Source organism: Bombyx mandarina, chromosome 16 (assembly GCF_030267445.1).
Source record: "Bombyx mandarina strain Sakado chromosome 16, ASM3026744v2".
In the NCBI taxonomy this organism is placed as follows: domain Eukaryota; kingdom Metazoa; phylum Arthropoda; class Insecta; order Lepidoptera; family Bombycidae; genus Bombyx; species Bombyx mandarina.
Window position 1 is genome coordinate 4,541,771 of NC_143222.1, and position 14,347 is coordinate 4,556,117.

General features: G+C 48.3%; 2 protein-coding genes across 2 annotated transcripts in view; one reads left to right on the top strand and one right to left on the bottom strand.

Moving 5' to 3' along the window:
- Window positions 1-14,347, top strand: part of Flo2 (flotillin-2) — a 419,882-nt gene that overhangs the window by 13,961 nt on the left and 391,574 nt on the right. The window lies entirely within an intron of this gene.
- LOC149501245 (uncharacterized) lies at window positions 55-10,359 on the bottom strand. Its single transcript, XM_089733922.1, is given in 7 exon segments — window positions 55-1,855; window positions 1,858-2,972; window positions 3,069-3,188; window positions 3,632-3,764; window positions 4,564-4,791; window positions 5,560-5,793; window positions 8,970-10,359. Coding segments are annotated over 7 exon segments (3,342 nt in total). The 3' UTR covers window positions 55-1,733.

Consider the following 14,347-nt stretch of genomic DNA (forward strand, 5'->3'; position numbering starts at 1 on the left):
TATTGCCTTCGAAGAACATTGAGCAGGCGCAATGTCAGGGGTACAGCCAAACCGCTTTGTGCCGCCGAGGAGCCTTCAACTTCAGCGCGCTCGGAGAATCTCGTGAGGAAGTTCATGCCAGAGCCTGACGGTTATTGCAAAATGTAATTTTTTTTATTGCTTAGATGAGCGGACGAGCTCACAGCCCACCTGGTGCTAAGTGGTTACTGGAGCCCATAGACATCCACAACGCAAATGCGCCACCCACCCCGAGATACAAGTTCTAAGGTCTCAAGTATAGTTAGAACGGCTGCCCCACCCTTCAAACCGAAACGCATTACTGCTTCACGGCAGAAATAGGCAGAGTGGTGGCACCCACCCGCGCGGACTCACAAGAGGTCCTACCACCAGTAATTAATAATTTCTCTGAGCACTCCGCATGCAGTACAAAGCACAGGAGGCAAAATGTTCCAACGTAGACCGCAATGTATCAAACGATCGAATTCGATGAATTCTCAACGATCATATTGTAATGTCTGAAGTTGGGTAGAGTGTAAATGTTTGTAAACCAACCCAATCGTATTTATAAATAAAATTGACTAATTGTTGGCATTATTCAACTTTAATAATTTGGTGTGTTCACCGGATGTTAATCTTTAACCAGAGCTCACAGATACCACAACTTAAATTTTAACTATCCAGTACTATTTACTCTGCACTACCTTTCGTTGACTGGTAGAGAATGTAGGCATTAACTCCACCATTGTAAATTTTACATGAAGTGTAATAAATAAATAAATACATTGTTACATCGGTTGTTCCACTCTTCAAACCTGAACGAATGAATTGGTATAGATTTAGTACAGTAATAGACAAGACGATGACACTGGTGCAGTTTCGCTTGGAAGAAAGTTCTTTAGTGATGCTAAGGCGTATTGTAATCACGCACTGGTAGAATCTCCTCATCTGTCAGCAGTAGTAAACCCACCTATTTCCTCCGATTTTCGTATTTTAAATTACATTGATGTCTGGTCGTCCACGGCCCACGATCTGATGGCCCATTTGTTCTTAAGTCGTTATAAGAGCCTACATCACTGTGTGATGCCGCCTTGAGACGTTAGGGGTAAGTCTCACGTGTATTGCATAAGGGCTTTCCCACTCTGCACACTAAAATGAATGAGTGCTTCGGAGCAGAAATAGGCAAGATTGTGGTCTTGTGCGGACGATCGCAGTACCCCGATAAAAGATTCAGTCTTTATTTATGATGTTGATATAAAAAGACAGGTAGCGGCTTGGCTCTGCTCCTGGCATTGCTGAAGTCTATGGGCGATGGTAATACTCACCATCAGATGGGCAATACGGCTCTCGGCTCATCCGTCTACAAGGGCAATAAAAAAAAAAATGGAAAGAAATTGGATGGTGCTTGCAATTCAAGCTCGACACCACACAGCCAACCAATTAACTAATTTTAAAATATCAGGTGCTTGGAGATTTTCGTTAGTTTTAATTAGATTAAATTAAATACCTATTGCGATCTCTACAAAATATACTAATACATAAAAATCGCAAAGTAGCAAACCTAATAAAGAAACGAAAATACTCCCGGGGCGTCAATGGCGTAAGGATTTTTATTTAAAATAATTTTGCCTCGAATTACGGTTTGTACCATATAATAATTTCATGTTGGATAAGCATTCAATATTGACATTGAAAGTTAGTACAGAAAATTCTAAATATTAAGATCATAAATAAAATCACAATAGTTCCCAATATTTCTTAACTAAAGCCGCAGCTTTTTCCCCTATCATGATAGCTGGAGCGTTTGTATGGGCCGAAATCGGCTTGGGAATAATGCTACTGTCAACAACTCTTAGATTTTTATGCCGTGCACTTTCAATTTAGGATCTACAACAGCTTCAGGATCTGATGATGGTCCCATCTTACACGTGGCAATCTGATGATGTAACGTAGCTGTAATTGTCCTCACCGCACACTCCCAGTATTTGTCGCTTCCGAATTGAAAACTTTTACAAGTTGAGAAGGGCTTAGTGTGTAATTTAACGCCGTATTTGTGGAAGGGCGGAGTGTCGACCAGTTTTATAATGTATTTAATCGCTTCTACAATAGTCGCCGTATCATCGGGATGAACCATGTAATTACCGTACAACTTGGGATAGTCAAACGGATTCGTTGAACGTAACTTTAAATGACCTTTTGACTTTGGGTTCAAAAGCATTAACAGAATTGTAAAACTTTCAACATTTTCGATGGGTTGATAAATATCCTTGTAAAGCCAGTCAGCCAAGTGGATTCCTTTTGCGACAACACGTCCTTCATCCGAAGCTAGTGAGGCACATGTACTTAATAACTCTATATCAGGATAGTTTCCTGGTTCTTTAGAAATATTAGTTTTGATAAAACCTATAGTTTCTACACCTGCAAGTGAAGACATTGGTCCATCTCCATATTGTTCTAACTGTAAGACATTATCTATTGTTGCTATTTTACGCTCCACTAACGTTAGTTTTGTAGTGTTGATCGTAAAGGCAAGACCAGGATACGAAATGTGATCGTACAGAGTCTCCCCCACTTTTAAATCTTGGATAACCGGTATTCCAAAGGAATTGAGATGATATCTTGGACCAATACCGGACAACATCAGCAAATGCGGAGACTCGATTGGTCCTGCTGATAATATTACTTCTTTCTTGGCATTTATTTGGTACATCCTTCCATTGCGTTGAAACTCAACACCCGTTGCGGTTTTGGATAAAGGATCTATCAATATCTTTGTGACGGTGCTACTATTTAAAATGTGAAGATTTTTTCTCTTTTTGTGGTCGTGTAAAAAGGCTTTCGCACTGCTGGTTCTGTGACCGTGACTCATAGTCGCTTGGATGTAGCTGAATCCGAACGCATCTGGACTGTTATAATCGACTCTACGATGGCCAAATAATTTAGTCGCGTCCAGAAAAGCCTTCGATAGTTTGGATCTAAAAGTGTAAAAATAATAATAATTAGTGCTAGCATAGTTTCAAAATAAGTTTGAAAACTGTGATATTTTTTTTGATAATAATTTTCATGCTTACTTGAATGGTACATATTCAACATTAAGTTCCCCATCGCGACCATGCCAAGGTGAATCGGTAAGTCCTTTAAGATTGGCGCGTTCCGACTTCATGTAGTATGGAATAACGTCTTTATATGACCTGCCGGATTGAATATTTTATTAATTAGAATTAAGCACATGCACTTGTATTGCACGACGGCTTTCCCACTATTCAAACTGAAATGAAGACCGCTTCGCAGCAGAAATAGGCGAGATTATTGTCCTGTGTATATACCTAATAAAAAATATATGTGTAAAAACGGACATATGTTATTCTACAATTGCTATGTAGTTATAAATGTTTTAATCCATGAGTATAATATTCAACGAAGCTATTAATTTATTGATTGTTGCTTAATGTTATTCTTTCGCTGTTTGATATAGACAGCGCAAATTTGAATGTTACCTATTACTGTTACCTATGTAACAGAGTGTTTTATATAATGTAAGCTATTTGAAGGGTTTCATTTTTTTATATACTTAAATATGTTTCCACAATAAGTATATCAAATGTTTTTTTTTAACATATTTACGCATTCCTACCATCCATAGTTTCCATCTGCCTCTATTCTATCCCAGTCCTCTGGAAATCCCCGTGTGTAAATCATATTGTTGACAACACTGGTACCTCCTACGGCTTTGCCTCTTGGCCAGTAACATCTCTCTTCCGTCATTCCTGTGGAACCGTGTTAGTAAAAAAATAAAAGTAATGTTGGTAAAATATGCTACATAACGGATTAAGTCACAGGATCTTAAAATTCCAGTCCTCCGATGCATTAATTAGAAAATACATATTTACGACTTCGGCTTCCCTTGTTTTTCTTGGGCCGATCATGAAATCTCCATGTCTCGATGGTCCGCAGACCTGCGGTTGGGTCCGGCAGACGGCGAGACCAGGCCAGCGCGGTCCGCCGAGGCTGAAGTCTCCGCGCTCAGATGGTACTCAGACCAGGACGCTCTTCGCTCCCTTTTTTTTGGTATCGATGGGAATCCCAGTCTTTACGGATACCCTGCCGACTGGGGTCGGACCGGGTTATGTCGGACTAAGCGCCTGCGCGAAGGTCACATGACCAAGTCCGTCAAGATGCGTACCGCCTCGAATGAGACGGTGTGGTATCGTCGGATCGCCCTAAACGTGGTCGTGCGCTTCACACGTCACGCTATCCTGGCTCTTTCAAGCTATTTTTTTTTATCACACTTATATATGAACGAGCTCACCTGCCCACATAATGATAATACTTACCCGTATGAGCTTACTGTACCTACACCCTATCATTAGTAAAAATTAACGAAACAGAATGAAGTAAAATTTGGCTTCTTTCAATGACTTTGACATTTGACCAATCATCAACCCCCACTGTTTTATCAGTATTGTTTCCGTTTAGAAAAAGTTGAAGGTGCATTTTAGAGATATTATTGTAAAATCTTTGTTATAATGGACATCAGACTTGAAAAAAATAAAGTATTTAACTAACCAATACAAACCCCAGGTTGAAACTGCATCAAATACGGCCATACGTACTCAGATTGTTGGAGCAAAGGTGCTAATACCGGTATACTGGTAATATAGGATTCTCCAAGACCCGCTTCCAGTAATAATACGGATGCTTTTCGACCTTCGCTGAGTCGTGCAGCTAAAACGCTTCCCGCAGAACCGGCCCCGACGATAATGAAATCGTATTCTATTAATGGTCCTTTGAAATCTGGAATAATAATGTCATTATACTTAGTCTGGCCATAAATACTGTTACAAAGGAAAACAAAAAAAATCTATGGCAAATAACATTTATTACTTTTACAGTGTGTTAGTTTAATACATAAATATAAAACAGTTTAAAGTATAAACATTGACATACAGTCAACAGGCGGCCTTACCGCCAAAAGCTATCTCTTCCGGGTGGTTGGAATTTATCCAGAGACATTCTAAAAAGAAACCAGAAGGTAGCTGCGGTTTTTTATTATTAAAAATATTCACAGTGATCTATCCAAAAAAGATTAAACGTTTATGCAAATGATTAAATAATGAAAAAAATAATACAAATCTAACCATAAATATTTACAATACACGTATAATATGAAATTACTATATTCCTTAGATAATTACGTAAACATAATAAATCAACAGTATACATTCTTCATTTAAAACAATTACAATAATAGTTTATTTAAAAATAAAAAAAAACGCTTTTTTTTGTAATGTCATAGTTAGTAATACTTGTAATAGATCCCAAATTTGTGAAAGAAAACAAATTCTAAATCTTGTCCATCGTCTAACTATAACACAGCTCCAACTTTGTTTTTTAGCGTGCGCGATTCAACATACCACGGTAGATTAAGCTTAATTTCATTAAAGAAATACGCACCATTAAAAAGTGTTCAGTGTTTATCAACATTAAAATTCAGATTTAAGGTTCCTGTGTTGTAAAAATCACAAAAAGAAAAAAATATGTATATAAGTCTGGAAAAGTTACCTTTTTGAAGTTCATATTTATCCCTCATCAACGAAAGTGGATCGGGTTCGGTCGGGTCCAAGTGAAACTGCGGGGTCATCATCATTACATCTAGGATCTTGCTTTTCACCGGAGAATTTGTGAAACTTTTCTCTCTGGCACTACCGTCACAGAACTCCTTGCAAAGCGATGAAACAGCGTACTCTTCATCATCAATAGAAACTGTTGCCTCATCATCACTATCCCCGAATACTTCTATACCAATATTATAAAGAGGAAAGATTTGTTTGTTTGTTTGTTTCGAATAGGCTCCGAAACTACTGGACCGATTTGAAAAATTCTTTTTCCATTAGAAGCCGACATTGTCCCTGATGAACATAGGCTACTTTTTTTAATTTTTTTTTTATTTATTTTTTTGGTTTCATGTGTGTTTTAATGTTTCCGATGCGAAGCGAGGGCGGGTCGCTAGTTAATAAATAAAATTATAAAATACGCTATGTTTATTTTCATTTTCACCTAGCGTTCTTGATTGTGGGCAGATGTGTTGTGTAGTGTTTTATTTTGGTAATTCTGAAGTGGTACCGGTTTTTAGTGTCTTTAGTATAATTTTATTTTCTGAATATCTTATCGTACTATGACCTCAAGTTTGTGCCACTGAAGTGATGATATTTTGGTCCATTTTGGGAATGAACGGAACAACCTGTTCACCTGTCAGTGTCAGTAAATAGTAAAGGTGTGCTTCATTGTACATGAACATCTCGTTTTTACCATCGCACCGCCTGCCACCGGAGTAGAGTTCATCTATACTACCTGGAGCCACTGCGGTCATCCACAGTGCGTTTCCAGAAGTATTTTTTGCCACGTACCATCCGGCTATGGAATGAGCTCCCCGCCATGGTGTTTCCCGAGCGCCATGACATGTCCTTCTTCAAACGAGGCTTGTGGAGAGTATTAAGCGGTAGGCAGCGGCTTGGCTCTGCCCCTGGCATTGCTGAAGTCCATGGGCGACGGTAACCACTCACCATCAGGTGGGCCGTATGCTCGTCGGCCAACAAGCGCAATAAAAAAAAACACCAAAACAATGTAAATTTCGAATCCTACCAGAAAACTAGTAAGTGTTTGTATCGGTTTATTGCCTAACTACGTACTGTTACTGGGTCATTTTCAATTTGGCGGTCAAAAAAGTAATGATTTCATGAATTTCAACTTTCTCTAATTTTCCAATTTTTTCGTATTTAGGCATGTTCTACCTCTTGTGAATCCGCACGGGTAGGTACCACCGCCCTGCCTATTTCTGCCGTGAAGCAGTAATGCGTTTCGGTCTGAAGGGCAGGGTAGCCGTTGTAACTATACTGAGACCTTAGAACTTATATCTCAAGGTGGGTGGCGTTGTAGATGTCTATGGGCTCCAGTAACCACTTAACACCATGTGTGGGCTGTGAGTTCGTCCACCCATATAAGCAATAAATAAAAAAACAAAAACGATTTGCTGTTAAATCTAAATGAACGCAATTTGAAAGGAAAACCGTTAATATAATGGACGTAACAGTCTTGGAACTAACAGTAAACGAATATACTGTTATATAATTTATTATTATCAATCATCTTGATGATTACGTTGTTTAATTTTAATAGAACTTGTTTTTCTTTAAGTTAACGGTTGAAAAACTGTCAGTCATTAAAAAATTTACGAGTTTTTCAAAATTCAATCATTTCAAAATTAAGAACTATCGCAAGAAGAATCTTTAGAGATAGAGTTTCGCTATATATGTATTTGTAAATGAGTAATAACGAGACTTATGGGTGTACAAGAATCAATTAATTCTAGAGGAATTAAATATTTTTTCTATCTATTTTTCTTCTTCTTTTCAGGTAATTTCACCGTCAATACGGCAAATAACTTAATGGTGCAGTAGCTAGCGTCCCTGATACATTCCGAGTTTAGGTCCGATTCCCACATCGGGCAAACATTCGTGTGATGAAAAGGTTTGTTTGCTCTTCGTCTGGGTGCTTATTATCTATATATACATAAATTTAAACGTATATAAATGCTTAATACTCATATAAAAACTTATTTACATATGTATTAGTATTGCGTATACCTTAGTAGACCCATAGGATTGGGTCGAATGATTACTGTATTTATTAAAATCTTAATATATATACATTTCTTTAAACAAGAATTAAAATTTCAAAAAGTCTGTAAAAAATAGCTTGCGACAGCCACACATGTCGTTCTTCAAACGAGGCTTCTGGAGAGTACTTAACGGTAGGCAGCGGCTTGGCTCTGCCCCTGACATTGTTGTCAATGGCAACTATTCACCATCAAGCGGGCCATATGTTCGTCTGTCTACAAGGGCAATAAAAAAAAGCCACCAGTCATTAAGGCACCAGAGTCAGAATCATCTTCAAAATACGCGCCCTTTTTAACGCTGGGGAATCCATTTACGGATACCCGGTCGAGAGGGGTAATAGACCGGGTTATGTCGGACTCCGGCGCCTCCAGAGAAGAAGAGGGAGAAGAGGAAGACCAAAGTCCTCCTCTTCTTCCAATTCCTACCTGGAGACTACGCCTTGAGAAAGGCGCGCGAGGCGCTGCGCGGCGTCTACCACGCAGGACCCGCCCCGCAAAACCGACTACCGACTAAACCCCATCGAGCTCCACCACTCCGACTCCACGAAACCTACGGTACCGCACAATGCGCGCCGCAGGCTCGCCGTCGCCGGTACCCATCCTGACAATAGGACGGGATCCAATCCCCGGGAAGATCCCGCAGGACGTCGTCTCAGGAGACACCGTGAGTGGCGCATAGGAGCCACCTTGCGCCGCCTCACCACGGAACCGACAGCAGAGCACCGGGCGCCCCCGCACCCAGTACCCAACAGTCCCTACGGGAGATTAACGGGAGCATCGTGCCCGCGTCGCCCACCCCGCCTTCTTCGCTGAGGAGCCGAAGAGGGATTCCACTCCCTTTCGCGCTCCTCAGCCTCGCGGAAGGCCATGACCAGGTCGCAAAATCTGGCCATGACCTCCCACGAACTCTCGTCCTCTAGCATGCGGGCAATGACAGCCCGCAAGGAGAGGTCCCTCCCCAGCACCGCGATGAGATCTCGCCGCGGGTGCTCCCAACGCGGGCACGCTTCGAGTGCGTGCTGAGCGTCATCATCCGGATGCCCGCACTGGTGACAACCCGGATGTGGCTCTCTCCTGCAAACCCTCCACAGGTACCTCCCGAAGCAGCCATGCCCCGAGAGGACCTGCGTAAGGCGGAAGGAGAGCACGCCGTGTCGCCGATCTGACCATGTCTCCAGCACGGGCACCAGGGCCTCGAGAGTGCGCCGGCGGGTGGCTGAGGTTTGATGAAGTTCCTCCAGCAACCGCTCCCTCCATTTAGCGTACGCCAGATGACGCGCAGCACGCCTCCACCGACTGACAGCCGACAGGCCGGGTATCCGTCCCCGACCCAGGGACTGTGTCCTGCGCCGGTATACCGTAGCCAATACCTCGGCCTCGAGATCCCAAGGAAGGGAACCAGCGAGGGCGCAGGCGACCTCTCGGGAGATCGTACGGTACCCCCTGATGACCCTCACCGCGAGCGCCCGCTGAGCTCGGAGCAGCAGCGCCGCATTGCGTGCGGAGAGTGTGGGCGACCACACGGGAGCGCCATACAAGGCCATACTGCGCACGACCCCCAGGTACAGGCGTCGGACACCGACGCTGCAACCACCAACGTTGGGCAGAAGACGGACTAACGCACCTGCCATGCCCAGTAGCCTCGGAATCAACTCACCAAAATGGTGGTCGAAGCGCCATCGACTGTCCAGCACGATGCCCAAGTATTTGAGCTTCGGCTGGACAGCGATCGATACTCCACCGACTATGAGCGTCGCGCCCGGAGGGGGTCCTCTCCGAACCGGGTGAAAGCATACGGCCTCAGACTTGTGGAGGGCCACCTCAAGGCCTAGTCTCCGAATGCGGCTAACGACGGTGGAGACCGCCGCCGTTGCAAGGATCGCTGCGGTCCTGTAGTCAGCTCCGCGAGCCGTCACCAACGTGTCGTCGGCATAGCACACCACGTCGACGCCACGCAGGCCAGCACCGCGGAGGACCCAGTCGAAACCGATGTCCCACAGGAGTGGTCCCAATACCGACCCCTGTGGGACCCCGCACGACACCGTTTTTCGTCCCCATCCTCTTCTCTCGGGGAAAATCACGCTCCGCCCTGAGAGGTAGTCCTCTATCAGGGTGCGGAGACTATTGGGGATGCGGTGAAACCGAAGTGATTCCACGATCGTGCTCCAGGGGATCGTGTTGAAGGCGTTGGCGATGTCAATCGACACAGCCAACAACACGCCCCCCTCGGAGCACGCACAATCGGAGAGATGGCGGACACGCAAGACCGCGTCCACGGTCGAGCGACCCCTCCGGAAACCGTATTGGTTAGGAGCCAAATCAGGCCCAACGTTTTCCAGGTGCTGGACAAGGCGATTAGCGATGACGCGCTCGAAGAGCTTACCGGCCTCGTCCAGCACGACGATTGGGCGGTACCCGTTCGGTTCGTCACGTGGCCGACCCTCCTTAGGAATAAGGACGAGCCGACCAGTCCTCCATGGCTCTGGGAACCTGCCCTCACGGAGGCACCGGCTGAACAGCCTTCGGAGAGCAGGCCCCAAACCATCGCCCGTCAAGGCGAGCGCCCACGCTCGGGACGAGATCCCATCGGGACCGGGAGCCGTGCGCTTCGCCCGCATCCTCTGCACAGCCGATTCAAACTCCGCCTGCGAAACGTCCGCAGGCTCCCCGCCATCAGCAACCCGCATCGTCGTCATCACAGGGGGGACGAAGGCCGTCCCGGTAAAATCCGGAAACAGACCCCCGACTACCCGCTGCAATGTCTCCGGCGGCAGGGTGCTGGTTGCGGGGGGGCCCAAGGGCGGAGCACATTGCGCGCCAGCCTGTAGGGCCGCCCCCACGGATCACAGTCGAGCGAAGCTAGTAGGTCGTTCCAAGCAGCCTCCTTCGCCTCCCCGATAGCCACGCGCAGGGCCCTTATGGCCATCCTGTACACCTCGTACAGTCGGTCCTCCTCATCGGGGTCCCGGTGCGTTCTTCGACGTCGATACCGTTGGTATGCGCGACGACTGACGTCGCACAACCGGCGCTGGCTAGCGATCTCCTCAGTCCACCAGTGGACTCTGCGTTTAGGAGCGAGAGCTCTAATGCGAGGCATAGCGGCGTCGCACACCCGCGACATCGCCTCGCGCAGATGCTCCACCCCCTCGCACACGTCCGCTGGCTCACCAAGCGAGTCAAGACGCCATGCCTGGACTACAGCCGCCTCACACAACCTCTCGACGTTGAGGCGCTTCTGGGCCCAACGAGGACCCCCCGCGCCGCCACCGCCGAGCAAGGAAGAGCCCTGGATAGACTCCGCCGGAGGCACTGCGACACCGAAACGAATGTAGCGGTGGTCGGAGAGCGTCTCCTCGCCGACCATCACGGCCCAACCGCGTACGCGATTCGCCACGTCGGGCGTGGCAAATGTAACGTCAACCACGGACCCGCCCAAACGTCGCACGCACGTGAGTTCTGCGCCACGATTGACGACGAGAAGACCGCTTCCGACCAGCCACTCCTCCACCGCCCTACCTCTGGGGCACGTCCTCGAGGATCCCCAAGCCAATGACTTGGCGTTAAGGTCCCCGAGAACGAGTATCCGTTGGGAGTGCGACCTCCCAACGACGCGGCTGAGCTCGCTGAGAAAAACCTCAAACTCGGCGAGCGTCCTGTTTGGGGAGAAGTACACTCCCAATATGAATACCTCGGCCCAGAGGACAGCAACAAAGCCGCAACCTCTCTCGACAACGTCGAACCTGGGCGGAGCACCTACACAACAACGTCGGATGATAGCCACTCGGCCCTCCAAATCGGCTGCCCAATCGGGGCTCGAAGGAACCCGATACGGCTCGGCGACCACCGCAAGATGGGTCAACCCCTCTGCCATGCTCTGGAACAAAAGGTCCTGAGCTCTGGCAGAGTGATTGAGATTCCCCTGCAGGAATCGAAGGACACCTGTCATAACAGGGCGTCATTCGATGTCTCCATAGCCGTACCGGGCTGCCTCCGCGCATTCTCAAGCGCAGCGGAAGCTCCTCTTCTAGGTCTCGGTCTCGGGGACTTGGCACAAGCCTTGCTCCCGGAGACGTGATCCGCCGGTCTGCCGGCAGAGGCACATACAGCACAGTGTGGCGCCAGAGAGCAGCCGGACGCTACGTGGCCGGTCTGGCCGCACCGGTAACAATCACGGCTGCGGTCGACCGACGACGGACATCGAGCGCTCACGTGCCCTAGCTCATGGCATCGGAAGCACTGTAGCTTCTTAGCCTCTAGTAGATGAGCGCGGAGCACGCTCCAACCGACCCTCAATTTCGGTACGGCGAGGACCTTCGTCGCGGCAGCGACGGGCAACCGAACCAACACCTGACCCATCCCACTTGGGCCAGACTTGATCTCTCCGATCTTCACCGCTTCAAGAGTGCATTCGCCAATCCGGGCGAGCTCAGCGGCTACTTCCTCCGGCGTCAAGGAGTCATCCAGCCCGCTGATGCGGATGGCTGCAGTCGTCACTGGCCGGGTCACGATGACCCCCTCCGCGGACAGAACCTCACGAAGCTTTTGGGCCAGGAGATCAGCCTTGGCGCTCTGATCAGCACCTTCCACTACCAACACCTTGGCCCCAGTCACTGCAGACCGGATGCGCTGGATGGGGATTCCGAGTGCCCCGGGGTCCACCTTGGCTCTCGCTTCGGCGAGTACGCTGCGGTATGTGAGTCCTCTTTCTACAGCCTCCGGCTGCAGCTTGAGCACAACAGCTTGAGAGCGCGGAGGACGCAGCTTTTTCTCTTTCCTCTTTGCAGAGGACGGGTTTTTCTTTCCCGCTTCAGCGGGTGCTACCACTGGAACCGTCCTCACTGCTCCCTCCCTCGGCCGAGTGCCCCTACGGGTGACCGTTGACCAGCTCTCGATCAAGGAAGCTGGAGCCGGGAGGAGGGTGGGCGTTCCAGGTGGAGCCACTTGCGCAGTGGCTTTTCTTCTGGGGCCTCGTATCCTCTTTTTCGCCGATGTTGTAGGTGGCACTGGTTTCAATAATGGTGCCGAATTCAGTGTAGCGTCTACGACCATAGGAGGGTCCGGTGATTTTTCGCGGCTCTTCCGCCTGTCCGCCGCTAGCGGTGGTCGCATTCGCGGCTCCGGTAGAAGCCGTCCCTCCAGCCCCGCAAAGCGAGCGTCGAGCATCGTGCCGACAGCTCGCATAATGCGCTGGAGGCGCAACTCCTCCTCTTCTTCTTCGGTGTTTGGGGCCGGGGCTGCGGCTGGTGCATTTCCTAGCACCTGCGAGACCGTAGCCAGCTCCCTCCTAATTTCATCAAGCTCCTTGCGAAGCTGTAGGATCTCCTGCTCCTGCTTGGCGTTGATCGCACGCAGTCTTTCAGCCTCTTCAGTTGCGGTGCGGCCCACAAGGTCCTCCGTGGCCTCCTTGACGGTGGCCGCCAACTCCTTCAATGCACGCACATACGTGCCCTTCGGGCTACTAGATTTGGCGGCCACCGTCAGAGCCACCTCAGCACTCTGATGGAGCCTACGCTCGGCATCAGGCTTAGGGACAGATCCCTCAGCCGCTCTCTTCTTCTGGCGCGTGGTGCGCGCGCTCTCTGTGAACTCCCTCTCCTCTCTATGGGCCCTAAGGCACGCCTTCCTGGCAGCAGCCATGCTAACGCACTGCCTCGTGGTCGGAGGGCGTCCCCTTCCACGCTTTGATGGCGTCACGGCTCTGGGCTTCGCAACTGACGGGCCCTGAGCCTCCGAACCGGAGCTGCTGCTCAACCCGTCTGAGCTTATATTAAGGACCCTTTTCCGCTGTCGTCGTGTCGGCGACGAGCGGGTCGACGATTGGGCCGAACCGACTGTGGCCATGTCATCGTCTGACACGACATTGGCTCTTAAGGAGCTTACTTCAAGGTCCTTCTCGGACATCTTCCTCTGAACTCCGTCCTTCCCGGACCTGACGTCTAGGCAGTTTTTGCCCCCCCCAGAGTACGTGGGGCAGCGTGCGTCCGACGAGTCGGCCGCACGGAGGGATTCTCCCCCCGCGGAGCGGGAGGTACCCTCCTGGGGTAGTATCTTTTTAAAACTAGCCATTACATTTATATCTTTTTTATATATTTTTTAACCCAGGGTTCGGTTCCCTGGGACACCCTAGCGACTGGTCGCCCACCAGCCATTCATTCTCTCGCCGGGTGTCAGAGCTTAGAATTGGGTATAAAAGGAAAGAAGATAAAAATAAAACCAAATAAAATCAAAATAAAACCACAGGAGAAGAAGAATAGAAAATCGTGTAAAATAAAACAATGAACGGAAACAAAAGAAGAGAAAAGGACAGATTGAAACTTAAATTAAATTAATAAATAAATAAAAATAACCAAAGGACAGTGTGAACAAAACAATAAAACAACAAGGAAAAGAGGGAAAAAGTGGAGGCCCTCGCATCTCCAGGAGAACCACCCTTCAGCAAGTGAAGGGGGAGGAGAGCGTGTAACCCCCGATGCTGGTTTTGGTCCGCGTCGCTCAATCTCTCCCGCCGTAACACAACGAGAGAGAAGGAGCGATGCCCCTGTGACTATTGCCCAGAGGCCCGTGATCCGCCACCTACGGACGCGCCCGGTCGAAGTCCAGCAACTCCCCCGCAGACGAGACCCACAGCACGCAGAGTGCGCGCTGCAAGCTCGTCCACGACCGGGAAAATACGCG